This window comes from Panonychus citri, unplaced genomic scaffold, assembly GCF_014898815.1.
Source record: "Panonychus citri isolate SS breed McGregor unplaced genomic scaffold, ASM1489881v1 Contig00068, whole genome shotgun sequence".
Lineage (NCBI taxonomy): Eukaryota > Metazoa > Arthropoda > Arachnida > Trombidiformes > Tetranychidae > Panonychus > Panonychus citri.
The window spans coordinates 543,096-564,035 of record NW_026515473.1 but is presented as its reverse complement, the minus strand read 5'-3'; the positions used below and the strand labels follow the sequence as shown (position 1 = coordinate 564,035).

Sequence of the window (20,940 nt, the reverse complement as noted above, 5' to 3'; positions counted from 1 at the left end):
ATAGAATTTAGAATTTAATTTGAAAAAGAAAAGCTTTTTTTTCAATTTCTCTGTTTAGATTTTAGTAATCAACCGATTGTTACAATTAACTGTTTTCTTTTAATTTGTTTTTTCCACTTTGATCAATATTAACCATGGATCAATCTTTGGAGGGGACCAAGAAACCATTGGAATATTTGAGTGACATTCTTGAATATCGAGACGAGAAGAAGATTAAATCAATGGACATTGAACTGATTTGGTCAAATGTTAAACTGTTGAGTGATCAATTGTTGGAAAATGGTTTACCAATTAATGAACGGGAAAAGGCGACCGTTGTTTTACTAGGCCTACTTTATCATCCATTCGTTTATCTTGACCTTAGACCATCTGAAAGACCCGATTCTTCACTTGATGCTTACCTGAAAATAGCCAATTTAAATGGGAACAATTTGAAGGAAACTAATTTCAACCTGTTGACTGTTTATTCTATTGTTAAATTGATCGCTGATTTACAAGAAGATCTTTTCACCCTGATTGATTCAATTCGTGGCCTCATGAAGACACAGGAAAGAATATTTCTTGAGATGAATTTGTCTTTTGGTAAAATGTTATATGCTGTTAGTATCATCTCATACATTGGATATGGTTTGGAGAAAGATTTTCCAAATAATTCTCACTTTTTTCCAAATGTTTTCTCATCTCAATATATTCTCATTCGTCATTTACCGTTTTTACATCTTCTTCTATCTCAACAAGAAGAAAATATTTTCGATAAAGGTCTCATTCTAAGTGTAAAGCTATTCCGACGTCTCGCTCGTGGTTCATTGGACTCAACTTTTCTTGAACTTCTCACAGATTCACCTATCGACAATTGTCTAATCAAAATAATGAAATTCAGTTGTAACAAGATTCAAAGGTCAACAGCATTGTCTCTATTCAAGTTGTTCGTTAATAGTTTCAAGTTACCTACTCGGTGTCAATTACTACTCAGAATACTTTCCAATCCGGATAGTGAAAAAGGATCTCAACGTTTGGTGCTGTTATTGTATAAAGATCTGTTTGTTTATGAGGATGATTGGACAACTTTAACTGACAATTTAAATCAAGTGATTCAACGATCAGTTGAATTGAGTTTACCTCAAGGAGTTAACACTGATTTGGCAGAAAATTTTGATTCAATTTGTACTCTTTTGAATTTTATTAGATATCTTTTATTGAGAGATAAATATCCTATCAATGAGTCCAAAATTTGGAATATAATTGATTGGTTGAGAAAGGATTGCATCGATTTAATTTGGCAAGCAATACAAATTTCGAAAGCACAATACAAGGCTCGACTACAAGAAATGGACGAACCAGATTTCAAAGTCAAAGGAAATGTTGATGATAAATTTAAAGTTGAAATTCTAAATGAAAATATTACTGAGGCACAAAAGATTGATATTATTCCAGATATTTCCGAGGATCATGAAAGAGAATCGTTAAGATTAGGATTGATCAATTTGGATATGATGAGAAGTCTAGTTGCAAGAATTAATGACATAATTGATGAATCAACTCGTTGAAACAATGGTAAACGACCTTCATCAAATTTAAATCGATCCAAATTAAGAAGCAAGAGAAAAGAATTAATTAAAAAGCCATTTCATCAGGAACAAGAGTAAAGATCATGATAATCAGTTGTAGATCTTTGAGATCATCACTTTTAAACCAAAGATTGTAAAAAATCAAGATCAAATGTTAATCATTTTCCATAATCATTTTTCCTAATCATTAATTGTTGTAAACAAAAAAAAAGAGATCCACAAATGTAAAACATAATATCGTCACAAAATTTTCCTAATGATCATCATCAATGTTTTGTACGAAGCGAGAAAAGAAAATTATTGTTATCATTTGACTTGATTATCCACAATTATCCTTTTCCAATTTATAATCCACAGTTGATCATATCCCCTTAATTGTTAATCTAATGGCAGTTTGGTTGTCTCCGTGTTTTTAAATACGATAATTATTGGTAATGACTTTGATTAAGAAAATATCTTAAACTAGGAGTTGGTGGCAGTTTGGGTAAGTTAAAAATTCTGATAACAAATCGACATAAAAATTGTAAAGATGGAATCTGATTAAATCGAGATACAGGTTTAATCAGTCGAACGGGAACTTTCTGATTATTTGGTGATCGTCCACAAGAATAACAGAAAACACCGGATTTAGATTTTTTCATGGATTCATTGATGAGCATGATGACACTCGGATAAGCGGCAGGAAGTAAAGGTTGCGAGGTGAAACTAAAAAGTCCATTATTGTGTTCAACTCGAGTATGATATGTCCGTCCATTGGATCTGAAACTTAAGCTCAACAAGTGATGGTCATCCGATGAATCCCTGACCAGAAATGAGCCATCACCAGCATTGGATAATCGGTAATCCGCTTCACTGCGACTAATTGGTCCCCAGTACCAACCACATTTAGATAAATTGATTAGTTCATAGCCAAAATCAGAATTAAATCTATTTGACAGATTAGATGGTTGTAAAGATGACGGATGATGATGATGATGATGATAATTACTTGATGGAGGTGGAGGTGGAGGGGATACTTTTGGTGGAGATGGCTGATAGTTTCTCTTCAATAAGGGAGACCGTTTAATTGCAACCAAACCATCAACCATATCTCCATCTTCCTCATCATCAGAATCATCATCATCTTCATCTACATAGGGAATCTCCAAGTCAATGTCCTGTAATAAGAAGAAAAAAGAAGAAAAAAAACTCAATTTAATTTTCTGCTAATTATTAGGGAAAAAAAGATGAGAAAATGAATTGATGAGTAGGTGAGAAAGTTAATTATCTATTACAATCGAATGTGATTAGTGAATGAAAAGGTAAATGGTTAACTTACCGGACTAAAGTCAAGTAAATTCTCAGGTACTTTAATTATCGGTTTATCGATAATCAACTTGTCACATTTTGATGAACTTTGATCCATGAACAATGGTGAGGTCACAATAGTCGAAGGTGAATCGATATTTGGTTCAATGTTTTTATTTCTCTTTCTACCATCAATTTTACGTCTAAATGAACGTAATAGTGAATTGATTGGCCGATTAATTGTTGTCCCATTCGATCCTTGACTATAGAAAATGTTCTCATCCGGATTATCAATATCGATTGGAGAATTATTTTGAAATTCATCAACAACAATTTTCTCCTTCTCTTCATCACCTCCATCGATTGTATCCGATTTTCGGTGTTTCTTTCCCATGAGAGCTCGTTTCAATCTCGAAATGGACTTGAATCGAGCCATGATGATGGTGATTATGATTAACACTTCAATTAACACAAAAACTAAACAAGATTTAGATGAGGTGAGAGATAAATAGTCAACTAATATTGTTTCTCAGTAGATTAGACTAATCCACAATTAGAATTGTTTTTCTTTGTTGAGATCATTCCAAGACCAAAGGAGAAAAGATCATCAGTTATTAGGTAACATTATCCAATTACAGAATATATTAAAATCTATTGTTTAAAAAGGTAATCAGAAACATTGAGAATATTATTATTAGAAAGTTAATGATTCGTAGGATGAGATTTCCGTTTACAATCAAATGATTCAATTTAATTTCAATCAGTTGGGTGGGAAAAATCAATGGATGTTCAATGTTGATCTTTCGTTTTGATTAAATCACACGATTAACAGTCTATTTCGGGAATTATTGATTATCATGGAATAGTAAATGATATTGATCACATAAAGAAACACAATTAGTCAAAATGAGCCGAAAATCATTTGAATTTACCTTTTGTTTTACTCTAAAATTTTGTAATTAAACTGTAACTTTAATTGTTTCCCTTGTCTACTGATTGGAAATAAATTGAACACTTTGATTGTGGAAAGGGAAATTCATTGATGAACATGATCACTATTAGAATTGATTGTCACCTTAGAGTTGAAGGTTTCTCTTTAATCTATAACTTGTACTCGGGAGTGTCTGTGGTAAGTTGGGATGTTGTCGTTTTCTTATTGAGTCTTGTTCAGTTTTCTGGTTGTTGTTTGTTGTTCATTTCCACAAGTAACCAGATTTTCTGAGAAAAACACCAAAGATAATCACTGAACTTTCAATTGAAACTGTTCAATTCTCATGTTGATGGAACATTTAGAAAAGAGAAAAAAGAATTTTTTTAAAAAAAGTTGAGTAAAGAATCACAATTAACAGAGAGAATTCATGTAACAAGAGAAGATGAAAAGGAAGATAGAGAGAGAGAGAGAGAGAGCGAGAGAGAGAGAAAGATGATGATGATGATGATGAAGAGAAGAAGAGACAAAACATGTGTGAGTAAAAGATTCTAAAAGATGAAAGAAAAGTTGAAGAGAGAGAGAGAGAAAGAGGAAGATAAACCAGTGGAAGATGAAAGAGAGAGAGAAAAGGAAAAAGAAAATTTCTCATTGAGAAGTTTCTTCTTTAGTTGGAAAAGTTTGTTGTAACCCTTGACCCTAGAAAAGAATTTACAAAGGTCATTAAGCGCGTAAATTGAACAACCTTCGAATTTTTTTCCTCGTCCATTCAAAACTGTTCGAGATTCTCAAAAATCTTACAACAATGAAAAACGAAAACTCAATGAAAACGATTAACCAAATCTCTTTCTCTTAACCATCAGGATCACAATTACACAACAAGAGAAAACATAATCAATAATTTACCAACTAGATGATTCTAATTGCATGTTGTATATTCAACCAATCATCATGATCAACAATATGATGATAACAATAAAAACGATTGGACCATAAAAGGCATGGAGATAAATAAAAGGTAAATGTAGCCCACTGAGTGTCCAAAATTTTGTGTGTAGGTTGAAAATAGGAACCATTAAACTGCAGAGAGAGAGTGAGAGTGAAAAAGCCCCGAGAGGTTAATGAAATGGCAACAGAATAATAATCAAAGTTAATCACCATCATTTTGATTGTTTCTTTTGTTCATCAAATAGGTGAAGGGCTGGTTACCCTTAATCATGAGCAATCAAAAGTGTTTACCTGTTGAAAAGTTAAGAATCACATTAGACAAAAGTTAATCATCACCTAAAAATGGACGGAAAGTTAATCATGATTATCAATTGGGATGAAAATAAAGGTAAAAGATTAATTTGAACATCGATTTTGATTCATCCCATTCATTTAATAGTAGATATTTATTATTATCATAATCATGGAGGAAAATTAATTCTCTCTATCCACCCAAACACTAATTTAACTTTGATTTAATCATCTTAATCTTTAATCAGTTGGAACTTTTTTCTTATTAATGACAACTTGATACAATTTTCGTCTAATATTTACAATTAACTGACAGAAAGAAAAAGATAAACTTGAAATCAAATGACAATTTTCATTCGACTGTCATGATTTAGAATGTTAATCATTTCAATCACAATTAATCTACTATTTTGTTGATGAAACTTTTAAATGGTGATACTAATCATGGAACTTAAATTATCTTAATTTGATCTTAATTTTTAACAGGTAAATGATTAGAGAAGGTAAAACAAATTGGATAATCTAAACACTAGATTAGATAAATTAGTTAATTTTAAGCATACGAATTTACAATAAGAATGGAAATTGATTAGCCGATTACAATTAAGTATTATAATCAATCGACAAAGTTCAAGTTGATCACAATTTATTGAGAAATTTTGTCAACAATCATAATTTATTATTAACTATTGAGAAAACGTTGATTCTCATTGCCATCAATCTGACCAATTAACTAATCGTAAAAACCATGATCGGCTAATTTAAATGAGAGAAATTATCGTCTACAATTAGAAGTTAATTGTAAACAATTAGAAACTCTTAAGAAACTTAAAGTATAACCTTTAATCATATAGAACCTCAAACTTTCCGGAAGTTTAGGTTAATCATTAACTAATTTCTAACTAAATTGTTACAATAATATTGACGATAAGCTCCTTAACTTTAATTACAACTCCATTGTTGGGTTAATTTGATTACACTTACTTATTTAATCTGAATCAATTTCCTAAATGAGAGTTTTCATTCAATCAAACTAATTACAACGAAAATTAATCCAATACAATTGTGATTAACTTAAATTTTCTGATCACAATATAGATGATTAGTGAAAATATTCATATTTCCACCTGATTACCAATAGTAATTAATATTAACACTGTTGATGGAATCAAATTTCTTGAATGAAAAATTCAAATCAGAAATAAATGTTGAGCAATTTTCAGCAAGAAATTCAATCCTTAAAAACGGTTCAAAATGAAAACTTGTAATTAGCAATTAACTAATTTACTCGCTCTAAATGATTAACTAGGTGCCATGTAAATTGTCAATATGAAGATAAATCAAATGTCAATCAAGTTTTCATCAATTCTAATCCAAACCTTCATCATCTTCATCTTCCTTTATCATCATTTAATTATAATCATGATCCATTGTTAATATTGAGTAATTAGTTAACTTTACTCAAAATAAGGAGACACAATTAAGTTGCCAAAACACAATTAAGTCTAAAAGTTTTAGCCCATTGCAAGTTAATCAGTTGATGTGTTAAGTTTGATCAACAATTAATTGAACCAAAATTTAGAGTCCATCACAAAAATCAACAATAACTAAATCTAAATTACAACCAAATCAATACCTCAGTAACATTTTGTATGATTTATTAATTAAATTAACTTTTTTTTCTTGTTGTTGATTAAAATCACAATTAACCATCTCTCAAGATCTTGGACACAACTTTTGGCAGTCATTTAATTGTGTCAATCAATTGATGTTTTCTTACAATCAAATTGTTACTACCAAATATCAACAACAATCTAATTTTGATTTTTAATTGTTTGCCATCATTTATTTGACAGAATCACAAACAATTAAAAATGTCCAGTGCAGTTTGGGTTATGATAACAGTTCCCACCAATAAGGAACCATTGGAATCGTCGACAACAACTGATCAATCAAAGACAATTAAATCAATTTCAATCGGCACAGTTACTAAATCAAATGAAGGTAAGTGTTGACAATTAAAAATCTAAATAATTTAGTTGTTGATAGAAAATTTTTACATCACAATTAGAGCAAAAATAAACAATCATTGACAATATAATAAATTAAATCGTTAAATTGTTTACAATCGCAATGCAACTTAATCACAATTAAGCTTGGTTTGAAATAGTAATTCAAATTATCCCAACAATTAACATGTTCCTCTTACCAATTGGGTTAATTGTGTATTAAATCAATACATTGGGCGATTTGTAAACTGCACAATTAAAATTTGAAGTTAATTTTTTTTATCAACTTTCAATTTGATTGGTTTAATTGATCATATAAATTTGTAAAAGTTTATTAATCAAATTCAATAGAGCCTTTGATTTAATTACTTTTGAACAGCTCGTTAGTTAAATCTTGATTGTCAATCTTAATCAACGATAATTTCAACAATTATCTTTCAACAACTCGTCATTCATGATTAACGATTGATCAAGATTATGTTAATCAGGATAAATATATTAACATAGATTTGATTATAATGAAAAAAACATTAAATTGTTAATGTTAATCATCACCATCATTAGGCTGTCATTTAACAATCAAAAAGATTTTGTAAAAAGTTGATTGATTAACATAAATTTTATCTCTGTAGACAACAATTAGGGCTCAATGATGTATTATTAATATCTTAATTGTGATAAGAAACCTGGTTCTCATTGAATCTATTCGTTAATTGTTACAATTTAATCTTGTAATTAAATAGGAAATCATTTGGCTCTACCTGTTGATGATAAGAAAAAGGATCAAATTGAACTTCCGATTCAAACGGTAACAGTTTTTGATGGTTGATCTTTTTTTGTTTCATTTGATTAGTGATTAAATCATTTATTTGCAATTGTTTCGCTTTTAATTGTTACAGATTTTAGAAAAAACTCTCAAGGAATTAGAGATTAACAATGCTGCCTGGATTAAGAGTACAGATGATAAACTTTTCCATGTTTACTTTGCCTGCGATGTTGATGAAAGTGATTCCATAATTTATCACATTCAAATGCAAGGAATTGGGAGTTTACCACAAACATTTATCGGGTAATTATCAGCAATCAGTGTGATCATTTGTCCATTTAATTGGTCAGTTTCAGAGGAATCAGTTGATTGTACAATTGTAACATTCACCTCATCTATTGCTGTACTCATGCCACTGTGAAGCTTCAATGTTTTGATTAGTTGATTGTTGATTAATATCCACTGTTGATCAATAGATTGACAATTGGTTGAACCAGTAAACCGATTCCTTTGGGTAACATTGCTCTTAACTTTTCAAGCTTCTCAATGATGACCAGTCCAAACACATAGGGATTGGTCATCAAGTCTTGATCTCTTTCACTGAAAAACAAAGATGAAATCTCCTTAGGCCATGATGGGAATTTAAAATTCTGTGATTTAATTACCGAGGGTAAACCAAATATTGAATTATTTTCCGAAGTAGATTTAGTTTGATTATCACAATTAACAAAACTCGAATCGTCCAAAATTATTACAATTAAATTGATCATTAAAACAGTTGAGATAATTTTGGAAAAAAGTTCGTATCTTTTGAACATGATTGATAGAAAACTCAAACTAATTGTCACAATTAAAAATTCTGATTCGATCTCATCAACTGATTCTCATCAAGTAAATCTTATTGGAACTGAAAAGTTGAGTGAAAATGAAATCGAAGTGATTTAAATAATAAACAATATCATCTAATTGTTACGATTTCAATTTAATCATCATCGTGTTGATATCTATTTGAATTACTTGAAGCGATCTCATGGCAAACAATTAAAATTAAAATAGATTTGATTTAACAATAAACTTGAATGGAAACATTGAATTTTACAAATTAATTGAAGCAAACAATTAAGGATCTTGAACAAACCATTTAAAGTATTGGATTGACTTTTAATTCAAAAATAAACTTGAAATTGTTTAACTATTACAATCAAAGTTTTAAACAATTTTCTAAATTGTAGTTAATTCTTATTACAATTAACAGAATCATTCCATTTGCTTTGGCTTATCAAGCAGAAGAAGATGCTGATGTTTTTCTGGACGAAACAAAGTAAGTATAATAATAGTAAAATTAGTTAATTGTTACAATTAATGATCTCTTTTCATTGCTACGTTTACCTATACTGTATATATATAATACAAAGTGATCTGAAACCAGACGAATCGGTTAAAAATGACCTGACCAAGAAGCAGAGTGGGTTCAAGACGATGCAGGAAACTTTTCTCAAATCAGTAACTGCCCGATTAACTGTGGCTCAAGTAGTGGCCAGTGTCCAGTCTGGTGCTGAGATGACCTTTGACTTTGTTTGCTATGTCCTTTGTGCTGCTTGGTTGGCAGCATTGGGTTTAATGGAGTCCGATGTTGTTACACTGGTGGCATCCATGTTGGTCTCACCTTTAATGGTAATAACAATTAGTATTTTAGATTATATTAAATTGTAAACAATTAAACATTCACAATCAGGGTCCAGTTATGGCGATGACTTTTGGTTTAATTGTTCGAGATGAAAAGTTACGAAATATTGGAATTAGAAATGCAATCATTGGGTTCGGCTCAGCAATACTTTTTGGTTCGTATCATATTGACTGATTGAGTCGAACTCGTTAATTGTCATTTAATTGTCTTTATTTAGGATTCTTTTATGGTTGTTTGTTACTTAATTTTACTAATGAATATAATTCATCGACAACATGGCCAACGGCTGCAATGAGAAGTCGAGGTCAATTGAGATCACTTTGGGTCGGTGGGTTAATCGCTTTACCTTCGGGTGCTGCGGTCGCTGTGTCAATGTTGTCGGGTAATCAGGCTTCGCTCGTTGGTGTTGCGATTTCGGCCTCATTGTTACCGCCATGTGTTAACTCAGTAAGTTTAATGTTCAATCACAATTTTCCATCGTCTTGGAATCTTAACTTTTTCTTTAATTCCAAACCATTCAAGGGTCTATTATGGTCTTTCTCTTTCCTTCGAGCGATTCGTGCACTCAATGAGGACTATATTAGCACCGATAACAATGCGACCTTAACTAAACCATCACTCGTTTTGGATCCAAATTATGAAGTTTCTTATTCAACTAATTTCTCATATGAATGTTTCTGGCTTGGGTTGGTCAGCCTCGGCTTGGCGACGGTCAATGTTATTTGTATCCTACTCATGTCTTGGTTACTATTGAAGGTAAATGAGTTGACCATTAAAATGACAGTTGATTCTGTGACAATACTATTCGAGTTTTTCCTCATTTAGATTAAAGAGGTTTCACCAGTTGATGAAAAATCGTCGGCAACATCTCGTTTCTGGAAAGAAGACATAAAAATAGCTCGAGAATATAACAAAACAGTTCGAGAGCGCAAACGTTCATTACATCAAGATCTTCTAGTAGAATGGGCTGTAAGAACTTTACCTTTATCTTTGTCTATTCGGTTAAATTGATTCGAAATTTTTCCTCGTTAAAATCAGGAAATGAATGGATTAGACCCACAAGAACTACTCAGTGAAAACCGGAAGCTCGAGTAGCTCAATTGGCGACATTTAAAGATATGGTCAAGGATGTTGAAGAAGATGAAGTTTTCCAACAAATTGTGATGCATAAAAGACCCAAAGTAAGTTAATCAACGAACACTGATTGTTAATTTAGATTCTTTTCTACTAATCATCAATTCGCTTAGTCTGATTGGAGAAAGATGAGTATTGCTGCCGTAGAAAGTTTTAAACTCGACGGAACTCGAAATAAAAGTTCTTCTAGTGTCTCTATCGAAATGGACCATCGAGAGTTAAGAGGTCCAAGACGATCGATTGCTCTTCCATCTCCTTCGCCGAGATCAATCTTAGCAAATCAGGTAACCATAGTCGTGATCGAATATCAATTAACTAACTAAAAAATTTCTCCCAAAAGACTAGCGATCAATCACCTCGAAATTCAAGCAGTGGAGCTAAAAACTATTCGATTAGTACAATCAGTGGATTGAATCAACACGCAGATATATCAGATTTCCAGCAACGTCGACGACAAAGTAGTGCCCAGTTACGAAAATCGTTACGAATTTCTGATCATTCTCCTCATAGTGTTTGGCCTCGTCGAAATTCAGATGTTCATAAGTTGATGCCAACGAATCCGGTGGCCAGTGAGTTCGCTAGACGAAGTCGAAAGATGCGTTCGACCGGCGAAAGTTCAGAACACGATTAAAGCTCGTTAATCAATCGTTAATCATCTAAACAAGTGAATAAATAATCAACTAGAATAAATTTTAATACATCAATAGTTTATTACCATCAAATATGAAATTAAAGTACTTACAATTAGCAACAATTAACAGAGTGGCCATTAAATCAATCTCATAATTCACCATCGAAGTCAGTAAATGTTTCAAAATCCAAAACAATTAAAGTAAATTGTCATAACATTTAGAGTTTCAAACTTTCCGGAAGTTTAGGTTAATCATTAACTAATTTCTAACTAAATTGTTACAATAATATTGACGATAAGCTCCTTAACTTTAATTACAACTCCATTGTTGGGTTAATTTGATTACACTTACTTATTTAATCTGAATCAATTTCCTAAATGAGAGTTTTCATTCAATCAAACTAATTACAACGAAAATTAATCCAATACAATTGTGATTAACTTAAATTTTCCTGTTCACAATACAAATCATGAGCTTCCAATGATCATTAATCAAACCTCCAATAATAAATTGTTCATCACATTTTTCAACAATAAAAATATCCAAGACAATCAAGTAAACAATTAACTAAAAAATTTAATTACCTTTGCTAATCATCAACATCTCATATCAATGTAAACAAATTGATTGCATATAATTATAACTAAATGAATACAAATTGCCAACAATTAGATGATGATTGTTAGATTTTAAAATAAACATCTTTATATACAAACCTTAATACTAAATGAAATTACAAAATCAATTTTAATTGCTGCCAATTTGATGATCAATTTATATATATAAAAAAAAATGAATGCAAATTAATCTGTCAAACTAAATTAACTCACAATCAATAAAACAAAATGAACATGAACAATTTGTATTTGTTGATTAGTCTATCAGTTAACTGTTTATTGTGATGCTATTGATAATTTTTATCATCATTAACCATCAACAATTAACTTTACAACAATCAAGATGGATAAACAATCGTAAATTGTTCAACCAGTATTATACCAACACCTTAATTTCAACTTTAATTTTGATTTTGTTTATTGTTATATTCACTTGATTACCTGTTTTCTGTTATCATCATCATCATCATCATTAGTTAATTGTATGTCATCAATAATTTATCATCCAAGTTCCGGTTAACTAGTGGCCATTTTTATTTAACGAAAATTTCATCAGCTGATAAAAATAAATTGTTGCTCATCTTATTTTCACTATCAGGTGAGAAGATTATATTTATCATCATCATCTAAGATGATTAATCCATCACTTAATCAAGAAAAGCAACAATCAAAAATAATTAGATGATCAATGTTATTGGAAATAATTAAATATTGATTGATTCATTTTCATATACATATTGATGGTTTGGTAAAACAATTAATTATTATCGTTATTATTATTATCTCATGATGATTACAATTGGATTATTTTGCTTTATTTTAATACCTTTGTAATTAAATAACAATCTTAATCATCTGTAATCATTAAATTGTTAATCTATTATATAATTTAGTGATTACTTATATATCATATGATTAAGATGATTAATACAATTGTCTTCCGGTATTTGGTGAAAACAAAGGTAAAATGATTATTAGAATTAAACTTTTTGAATATATAAATTGTTGGAATGAAGAAAACAATCAATATTGTTATCCAGTTAATTGTCAATGATTATACATCATCATCATTATCTTACAATAATTATAATTATTGGGAAACAAATTGGTATTAAATTGCTGTTAATCGTTAACAATATTGTTAACACAGTTTTCTCAATCTCTCTTCCTATTTGATTACAGTAAATGTCACAATTATTATCAAACAATTGTTCAGGTTAATCATGATAATCAATGTGATTAACAATCAACCATCATTGGAGAAGACTATTAAATTGATCAAAAGCTAAATTGTGATTGGAAAACTTAATCAACAACAAACCCATCAACATCAACGATTCACTTTCCCTTTCACTTTATTATCAACAATTAGATCTGATCATCTTCATAATCAATCAATATTTACTAATACAATTGATAACTGAATCAAAATTGATCGCAATTAACTGTATTTGTACATAATACATTTGCTTGGAAAAAAAATTAAACTTAAATTGTGACACAATCAAGAAAGATTAGTATTGATTATTATTTAGTTAATTTGATTTGATTAATAAAATTTTCATTCTCAATATTATTATTATAATACATTTATATTGATAATCTTGTTTTTTTCTTGATAATATCAATTTATTATCAATTTTAATCACAATCAACTAATAATAATAAGTTAAGGGCTTACTTGTTTATCTTGTAACATCAATATAATATCCCAACAATCAGCTTGTTGTTACTTGTTTATTTTTTGTTTTGTTGATTGTTATTATTGATTGTCTTTATATATTTAAGGTAATCGAGGTCAATCATCAACAAAAAGATGAAAAAATTTTACTTTCTAATATTAATAATAATAATTGTTATCAATTGATATAAACACTCAGCATGATCTGTCCAGTTCTGATCATCATCTCATCACTTTAATCATTTTTGATTATCATCATCAGCTTGTAATTAAAGATGATGATGATCAATTTTTTTCTTAAACAATAGAATAGGAAACAAAAATAATTTAATGTTGATTAGATTAAGGGTTTGATTGCCAAGTTAATTGTCAAGTGACTTTTGATCTAAATTAACCCTTAATTATAATGTTTAAACAATTAGATGTGAAGAAAACGTAAAAGTAATTGATTAATTGTTAAATATCAATGTTTAAATTGTTATGTACTATTTGTATTATAATTTCATTATTAATCATACAAATTACAATCTTGTTAATAAATAATAATATTAGTTAAATTGTATAATTAATTAGAAATAATTTCTTACAATAATATGTGATCAATAAATAAGCAATTAAATTTTGTCTCCAATTAATTGGTGAAACTTTAATCAGAATACAATTGGACCTCCTCTTTCCGGTATAATCTTGATTAAAGTGACACAACTTAAGATGAATCGATTATTGTTAATAGTTTATGATTAAATTAAGATAATGATGATTATCATCATCAATATGATTATTATGATAATACAAGATGGATATGGATTGACATAAGAAAGAGAAAGTAATAATAATAATGAATGGAAATTGGTGATTCCCAATAAACTATTATAATATTTGAAACTTTTTCTCTAATATTTAGAGAGAGAGAGAGAGAGAGAGAGAGAGAGAGAGAGAGAGAGAGATGATGATGATGTAACAATCAACATTATCATCATCATTTTCTTCATCATCTCGACCCTTTTTCATCTTCTTCCTTCTCTCTCCTTGAGTCAACCTCCTTAGTCCTGTTACTCTCATCACCGATAATAATAATAGCGATATAACAATAATGACGAAGATGATGAGGATGATGAGGATGATAATAAGTTCTTTCCAAAAAGGTAGGCCAAATAAGAAGAAAAATGTTAAGAATTAGCTAAATAGTTTCGAATTTGAATATTTTATTGGAGATTTATTCTTTTTACTTTTACCGATTTCGTCGATTGATAGAATAGGACAATTCCTCCTCTTCCCCTCCTACTATCTTATTCTCTCTCTTTCTCTCTTTGATTATATCGAATCTCAATTCTCTCTCACATAATCATCTTTAGCCGTTTATCCCTTAACTGGACTCATTTATGTCTCCCCTTTTTTAGATTATCAACTCTCCCATTAACAATTTAGTGAGAATGACCAACAATCAGGTAAAAAAGGAACTGATTCCATCGACTCGATAGCCTTTCATCGTCGACTGTCCTCAAGTGAACATTTCCAATTGTTATTTAAGTTTCCATCTTTTCCATTAGATTGTATCTCCATCATCCATAACATCATCATCGATCAACGGATTTCATTGTTCACCTTAATTGTTTATCTCTAATCATCTTGTTTGTTTTCCATTGGTTATTATTATTGTTATTCTGTTCTCAACCTTCAATTTAACAATCGATCATCATAATGAGTCCAAAAAGTGGCCTATTCTCCATGAGGTTTTGCCTTCTCCTTGTGATTGTTACATTTTTAATTGTTCAAAATGCTGATCAATCTTTTGGGATGAAGAAGAAAATGATTAAGAAATTGAAAAAAGTTCTACCCCTTCTACTCGCCATCAAGCCAAAGAAAAAGCTCCTAATCTTACCTTTGCCCTTCCCGTAAGTAAATTGTCCACTTTCTGTCCACTTGGATTGAAATTCATTTGCAAATCAGCTGAAAGATAATCAACTTGGGATGATAAAAGTGGAATCAATTACGATTGAGTCTATCGAAACTCAGACTAATTAAGATTGAAGTTGACAACTTATCCCTTGTTCATTAGCAACTCTTTACTCTAACTTATTGGTGTCAATTTGAGTTCGACACTTGAAATGTCCTAAATTCCATTAATTTTTGTTTATTTCATTATTTTCTCAATATTCTCATTCCATAAACAGCATGATGATGAAAGGAAGTAAATTTGGTGGCGGTGGAGGAGGAGGAATGTCCTGGGGAAGTGGAATGAGCGGAATGGGTGGAATGAGTATTCCATCCATGGGAAGTATGAGTAGCTACATGTCAGCTCCCATTCAAATGCCTTCCTACGGCGGTGGTATGGATAATAGTTGGATGATGATGTCCTCAATGGATTGGTAAGTGATCAGCAATTGAAGAAAAATTTAAATTTCTAATTTAAAACTTTACTCATTTAGTGGAAACAGTGACTTTTATGGTATGGGCGGTGGATCTTCTAGTTACACCTCTGGTGGTAAACACAATAGTGGCAGTGGTAGTGGAAGCTACAGTGGGGCCATAAGCGGTGGTAACAATGCTGGTGCTGGAGGTGGTGGTGGTTGGAATGATGGTTCCAGTGGAAATAATTACAAAGAAAATTATTCCTCCGGTGGTGGATCACATTACCAACAAGGTGGATCAACCGGTAACTCTTATAACAATGTTCAAAGGCCCATCGCTGGTGGTTATTAGTTAATTACCTTCATCTAAATCATGATAATTCATCTTGAAACTTTTTTCTCAACCTTAAAATCATCACCTCTCATCATATTGTGTCTCTCCTTTGTAAAGTCTTGTCATCATTTAATCACAGTACTAATCGCAATTCTTGAAGATAAATTATCGTATCCTTACAATGAACTTTAATTGTTGTATAAAAATCACTACGGTTTTTATACCTTTTCTCCTTTTAATCAACTCATGATCAACTAATTTAACTCATTAACTGGTAATAAACAAAAACAGTGGCCATAATTATCAAATAATCGTTTACAACCCGAAAAGGGCTCGAAGTGGACATTTCATCTTCGTCCTTTTGACCTTAAAATTAAAATCATCCTTTTAAATAGTTGTAAATGTAATTGAACAACAAAATTATCTCCCAATAAAACATTCAATTAACATCTAATTTTTTGTCTTACAATTGATTTAATGTTTTCTATCACCAAATGACCAAAAAGAGAGAGAGTGAGAGAGAAAACTGACCATTACAAATTTTACGTTTATATTGCTGTAAAAAGGAAAAGAAAATCATTTCCTAAGAAACAAACAAATCAACAATCAACTGACCAGCTCGTTAGTGGACAAGTAGATGAGATGATAACCATTGACCTTTAACGATGTCCAAATGTCCAGGAAATTGGTCAGATGGTCAAGCGTAAATAGAAAGGCACCTGTCACTTGGTCAAATAGAATTTTTACTATTTTGTTAGAGAAAAGTAACAATTCAATCTTCTCTCTGTAAAATGAGACCAAAAATGTTTACCGGTCGAAACAATTAACTAATTGTCAACTTAAATCAAAATGATTGAAAAAAAAGTCTCATGTTTCTGGTCACGTGGTTTCATCAGTTGTTTTTGTTTACATTTTCAAGTGAACAGGAAAAACAATTTTACCTCTGGAAATGATGCTGGTTTATGTTGTTTAACTCATTGATTGTTAATTGTTGTTTTGCTTTTCTATGATTTAACTAATTGTTAACCTGTTGGTATGATTAAACGATTAATTAAATCTTTCCCATTGAAACCATTACCAATTTATGTTGGTCTTGGTTTCATTGGTTTCCAAGGATATCGGATAAACAAGAATCGTTTCAATGAATCAATTGATTTTGATTATGATGATAATGTTGATGGTAAATCAACTAATCAACCTACTGATTTTGAGGTAAATTAACTTTCTTCATCATTAGTTAATTGTTAATTTGCTTTTCTTTTTTTTTCTCTTTTCTAGATTTCACTATTGAAGCTTTTACCTCTTCGGATCGCATCAAGAATCTGGGGAACCGTTAATTCAGTTAATTTACCTGAAATTATTCGTGAACCGATATTACAAAGCTACGTGAAAGCATTTAATTGTGATCTAAATGAAGCTGAAATTGATGATTTAAAAAGTTATCAAAATTTGCAACAATTTTTCACTCGTCCATTGAAATCTCATGTGAGACCGATTGGTGAACACGTTTTGGTCAGTTCGCTTTGTTTACATTTCTTTTTTACTTTTCAATTTTCTATCAAATTAACTAATCATTGATTGTTAATATTTAATTTATCCTTTTAATAGACATCACCTTCCGATGGTACTATTATTAATTTTGGACCCGTTGATGACGACGAGAAAGTGGAACAGGTTAAAGGAGCAACTTATTCACTTTCATATTTTCTGGGTCCAATCAATTGGTTATCAAGGGAAAAAGATGAAACCAATTTAAATTACAGATCAAAATTATTAACCAACGATAAAGATAATCAACTTTACCAATGTGTAATCTATTTGGCTCCAGGCGATTATCATAGATTCCATTCACCAGTAGATTGGCAGGTCAAATTTAGAAGACATTTTTCTGGTTAGTTGAATCAAGTTAAACTCTAATTGGTTGGAGATTAATTTTTTCCTCTGTTTTTCCTCATCATTTCTTCCTGGTAATTAAGGTAAATTGTTCAGTGTTCGTCCAACTTTCGCCAATTGGATGCATGGACTTTTCCAATTGAATGAACGAGTTATTTATTTCGGTGAATGGACTCATGGATTCTTTTCTCTTGCTGCCATTGGTGCGACTAATGTTGGTTCGGTCAAAATTTACTTCGATCATGTTAGTTGAAGTTTCAATTGTTTTTCTTATTGTTAATTGTTTAGCTTTTCATTGATTCGATTTCTCTTCTACTAATCTACCTTTCACCAGGAATTACGGACCAACAGACCATTTTGTAAGAAATACGTTTACGGGGATAAAACTTTCACCGAGGAAATTTATCCCTCCAAAGGTGATCCATTTGGTGAATTCAATCTTGGCTCCACAATTGTGTTAATCTTTGAAGCGCCAAAAGATTTTCAATTTAATCTTAAATTAGGACAGAAAATTAAATTTGGTCAATCATTGATTGAAAATAAAAATGCAAGATGAATTTTCCCAATAAAAAAAACATAAAAAATTAGACAAATAAACAAATTCCATCAAATCATAATTTATCTCATTTTCCAATTTTTTAAAATGAAACAAGTGAAAAATTTCAACCAATCAGAGAAAAACAATAACAACAATTAATTCAAAAAGAAGAATCATAATTACAAGTTAATTGAATTTCTATTCAAGAAAAATTTAAACTAAACACAAAAAGTTGTCACAAAAACTCAATCATATTCGAATCGTTAGTTGACAAACGAAACAAAATTCAAATTGGCTCATAAAAATTAATTTAATTCTAAAGACTAAAAAATTCTAATCCCAAAGTTCAATATAAAAACTCAAACGTTACCATTGAAACTTTAGTCTTCAGTATGGGTTTAGGCTAAACCTAAATACCAATTGAAACACATGATGACTGGGGCTATGAATTTTATTGATTAAAATTTTTTCCCCGCGCCAATGAAAGGACCAACGACCCTTCATTTGGTTTCTCTGCGAATTGTCTGATTCTCAGTCGTTGACACTCATTATAAGTAAAAAAGTAGACACACACATGAGCATCTCTGGTTAGATGGTGGTTTCGCCTTTCCGTTTCCTCCTCTCAAAACTTGAAATGAAAACAATAGTCGAGAGATTAATTCATTTGATGTTGACTGATTCCAATCGAATTGAAACTTTTTAAACTGAGAACATTTTGAAACTTTTATTTTCGATACAATTTAAATCATAATTACAGCAAATTCAGTATTCGATTTGATTTCGATCAGTAAGTTTTCCTTCATCTCTTTTATATCATCTTGTTGGTTTGATGATTATGATAATCTAAAGTTTTTTCAAGAAAAACACTCATCACAATCAAAAGAAATCTTTTCATGGATTTACAAGATTGAATATCAGAAAAGAATTTAGAAAAAGGTGAATGTTGTCAAAACAGTTTCTTCAAATTTTCGGAGAGATTTTAATGCGCTGTAATTAACAATTTTATTTTAAGAAATTAAAAGACAAAAGATTCTATTAATTAAAAAGAAACACATGTTTTGTATCAATGGAAATCGAATTTTGAATTAGCCGGTTAATCGGTGGGTAGAGGGAGCGCAAGTGTCGTCATGGTTACCGGAAGGAAACGGAAAGTTGGATTGTTGGATTTTTTACCGATTGAGAGAAAATTTTATTCACTGATTCAATAATATTCTTAGTTTTTTCGTGAATTTAATTTACTTTAATTAGTTTTTGACATCAGTGTTTAAAATGGCCAATACAACTATTTCTAAGAAAAGGAAGGTGAGTTGATTGTGAAAATTGATTTTTGATCATCTCTTGTTTGCTTTTGTTGCCATTGTATTGGTTTGTTATTTTTTTTTGCATCGTGTTCACTTATTGTTGATTCTTTATTTTTTAATAGTTTGTAGCCGATGGTGTTTTCAAGGCTGAATTAGACGAGTTTTTGCGTCGAGAATTGGCCGAAGATGGTTACTCAGGTGTTGAACTTCGACTTACTCCTAATAGGACAGAGATCATCATCCTTGCAACTCGAACTCAATCAGTTCTTGGAGAAAAAGCTCGTAGGATTAGAGAATTGACTTCCGTTGTACAAAAGCGATTCAATTTCCCTGAAGGAGCAGTTGAGGTAAGTTTTCAATTTATCTACAAGATTGTGTTGGATTTAACAACTTTTCTTTTTTCTCACCTTTTCAGATGTACGCTGAGAAAGTTAGTGATCGTGGTCTTTGTGCTATCGCTCAGTGTGAATCACTTCGATACAAATTGATTGGAGGTCTTGCCGTAAGAAGAGCTTGTTATGGTGTCCTTCGTTTCATCATGGAATCTGGAGCAAAGGGATGTGAAGTCGTTGTCTCTGGTAAACTTAGAGGCCAAAGAGCCAAATCTATGAAATTCGTTGACGGATGGATGATCCATGCTGGTGACCCATGTAACGATTATGTCGACCAAGCTGTCAGACATGTACTTCTTAGACAAGGTGTTTTGGGTATTAAGGTTAAAATTATGTTACCTTGGGATCCAACCGGAAAGAAGGGACCCAAAAAGCCTTTACCCGACAATGTTTCTATTCATGAACCTAAAGAAGAAGTTATTCCAACTCAACCTTATTCAGAGCCCAAAATGCCGAAGCCAACAGGGCCCATCATCTCTGGTTTGGAACCACCAATGTAAATGAGTTCTATAGATTAAGCTTAATCAAATGAGGAAAATGTATTATCCAAAATTTGGATTAAAACATCTTTGTTAATTTAACA

General features: G+C 30.8%; 6 protein-coding genes across 6 annotated transcripts; 5 read left to right on the top strand and 1 right to left on the bottom strand.

The window, feature by feature from the left end:
- The first annotated feature begins 22 nt into the window (after positions 1-22).
- On the top strand, positions 23-1,856 carry LOC128386404 (glomulin-like). The gene has a single exon (XM_053345437.1). The coding sequence runs from the start codon at positions 135-137 to the stop codon at positions 1,545-1,547; it is 1,413 nt and encodes a 470-aa protein (XP_053201412.1). The 5' UTR covers positions 23-134; the 3' UTR covers positions 1,548-1,856.
- A 137-nt stretch (positions 1,857-1,993) lies between these two features.
- Positions 1,994-4,230, bottom strand: LOC128386405 (suppressor of cytokine signaling 7-like). The gene is made up of 3 exons (XM_053345438.1): positions 3,931-4,230; positions 2,887-3,506; positions 1,994-2,725 (listed from the first exon to the last, which is right to left on the bottom strand). The coding sequence occupies exons 2-3, from the start codon at positions 3,289-3,291 to the stop codon at positions 1,994-1,996; spliced, it is 1,137 nt and encodes a 378-aa protein (XP_053201413.1). The 5' UTR covers positions 3,292-3,506; positions 3,931-4,230.
- A 431-nt stretch (positions 4,231-4,661) lies between these two features.
- On the top strand, positions 4,662-12,634 carry LOC128386403 (uncharacterized). The gene is given in 15 exon segments (XM_053345435.1): positions 4,662-4,801; positions 4,977-5,119; positions 6,879-7,026; positions 7,775-7,839; positions 7,931-8,100; positions 9,053-9,118; positions 9,213-9,471; positions 9,533-9,638; positions 9,702-9,931; positions 10,007-10,240; positions 10,310-10,453; positions 10,523-10,559; positions 10,562-10,665; positions 10,732-10,902; positions 10,959-12,634. Coding segments are annotated over 14 exon segments (2,037 nt in total). The 5' UTR covers positions 4,662-4,801; positions 4,977-5,107; the 3' UTR covers positions 11,250-12,634.
- A 2,271-nt stretch (positions 12,635-14,905) lies between these two features.
- On the top strand, positions 14,906-16,687 carry LOC128386406 (loricrin-like). The gene is made up of 3 exons (XM_053345439.1): positions 14,906-15,443; positions 15,723-15,917; positions 15,978-16,687. The coding sequence occupies exons 1-3, from the start codon at positions 15,250-15,252 to the stop codon at positions 16,249-16,251; spliced, it is 663 nt and encodes a 220-aa protein (XP_053201414.1). The 5' UTR covers positions 14,906-15,249; the 3' UTR covers positions 16,252-16,687.
- Positions 16,688-17,134: 447 nt separating this feature from the next.
- Positions 17,135-18,743, top strand: LOC128386319 (phosphatidylserine decarboxylase proenzyme, mitochondrial-like). The gene is made up of 5 exons (XM_053345339.1): positions 17,135-17,445; positions 17,512-17,745; positions 17,842-18,124; positions 18,210-18,370; positions 18,461-18,743. Exons 1-5 carry the CDS (start codon positions 17,269-17,271, stop codon positions 18,680-18,682), a joined length of 1,077 nt encoding a protein of 358 aa, XP_053201314.1. The 5' UTR covers positions 17,135-17,268; the 3' UTR covers positions 18,683-18,743.
- A 1,067-nt stretch (positions 18,744-19,810) lies between these two features.
- On the top strand, positions 19,811-20,938 carry LOC128386337 (40S ribosomal protein S3-like). Its single transcript, XM_053345359.1, has 3 exons — positions 19,811-19,966; positions 20,088-20,312; positions 20,381-20,938. The coding sequence occupies exons 1-3, from the start codon at positions 19,934-19,936 to the stop codon at positions 20,855-20,857; spliced, it is 735 nt and encodes a 244-aa protein (XP_053201334.1). The 5' UTR covers positions 19,811-19,933; the 3' UTR covers positions 20,858-20,938.
- Positions 20,939-20,940: the final 2 nt, after the last annotated feature.

What these genes read in the sequence shown, in the direction of transcription:
- LOC128386404 (XM_053345437.1), top strand. Translation starts at nt 135, where the DNA reads ATGGATCAATCTTTGGAGGGGACCAAGAAACCATTGGAATATTTGAGT.
- LOC128386405 (XM_053345438.1), bottom strand. Translation starts at nt 3,291, where the DNA reads ATGGCTCGATTCAAGTCCATTTCGAGATTGAAACGAGCTCTCATGGGA. An exon ending in ATTTACTTGACTTTAGTCCG is followed by an intron (nt 2,726 to 2,886) that starts GTAAGTTAACCA and finishes TTCTTATTACAG; the next exon opens with GACATTGACTTGGAGATTCC.
- LOC128386406 (XM_053345439.1), top strand. Translation starts at nt 15,250, where the DNA reads ATGAGTCCAAAAAGTGGCCTATTCTCCATGAGGTTTTGCCTTCTCCTT. An exon ending in ATCTTACCTTTGCCCTTCCC is followed by an intron (nt 15,444 to 15,722) that starts GTAAGTAAATTG and finishes TTCCATAAACAG; the next exon opens with CATGATGATGAAAGGAAGTA. An exon ending in ATGATGTCCTCAATGGATTG is followed by an intron (nt 15,918 to 15,977) that starts GTAAGTGATCAG and finishes TTACTCATTTAG; the next exon opens with TGGAAACAGTGACTTTTATG.
- LOC128386319 (XM_053345339.1), top strand. Translation starts at nt 17,269, where the DNA reads ATGATTAAACGATTAATTAAATCTTTCCCATTGAAACCATTACCAATT. An exon ending in ATTTAGAAGACATTTTTCTG is followed by an intron (nt 18,125 to 18,209) that starts GTTAGTTGAATC and finishes CTGGTAATTAAG; the next exon opens with GTAAATTGTTCAGTGTTCGT. An exon ending in TCAAAATTTACTTCGATCAT is followed by an intron (nt 18,371 to 18,460) that starts GTTAGTTGAAGT and finishes ACCTTTCACCAG; the next exon opens with GAATTACGGACCAACAGACC.
- LOC128386337 (XM_053345359.1), top strand. Translation starts at nt 19,934, where the DNA reads ATGGCCAATACAACTATTTCTAAGAAAAGGAAG. An exon ending in CTATTTCTAAGAAAAGGAAG is followed by an intron (nt 19,967 to 20,087) that starts GTGAGTTGATTG and finishes ATTTTTTAATAG; the next exon opens with TTTGTAGCCGATGGTGTTTT. An exon ending in TCCCTGAAGGAGCAGTTGAG is followed by an intron (nt 20,313 to 20,380) that starts GTAAGTTTTCAA and finishes TCACCTTTTCAG; the next exon opens with ATGTACGCTGAGAAAGTTAG.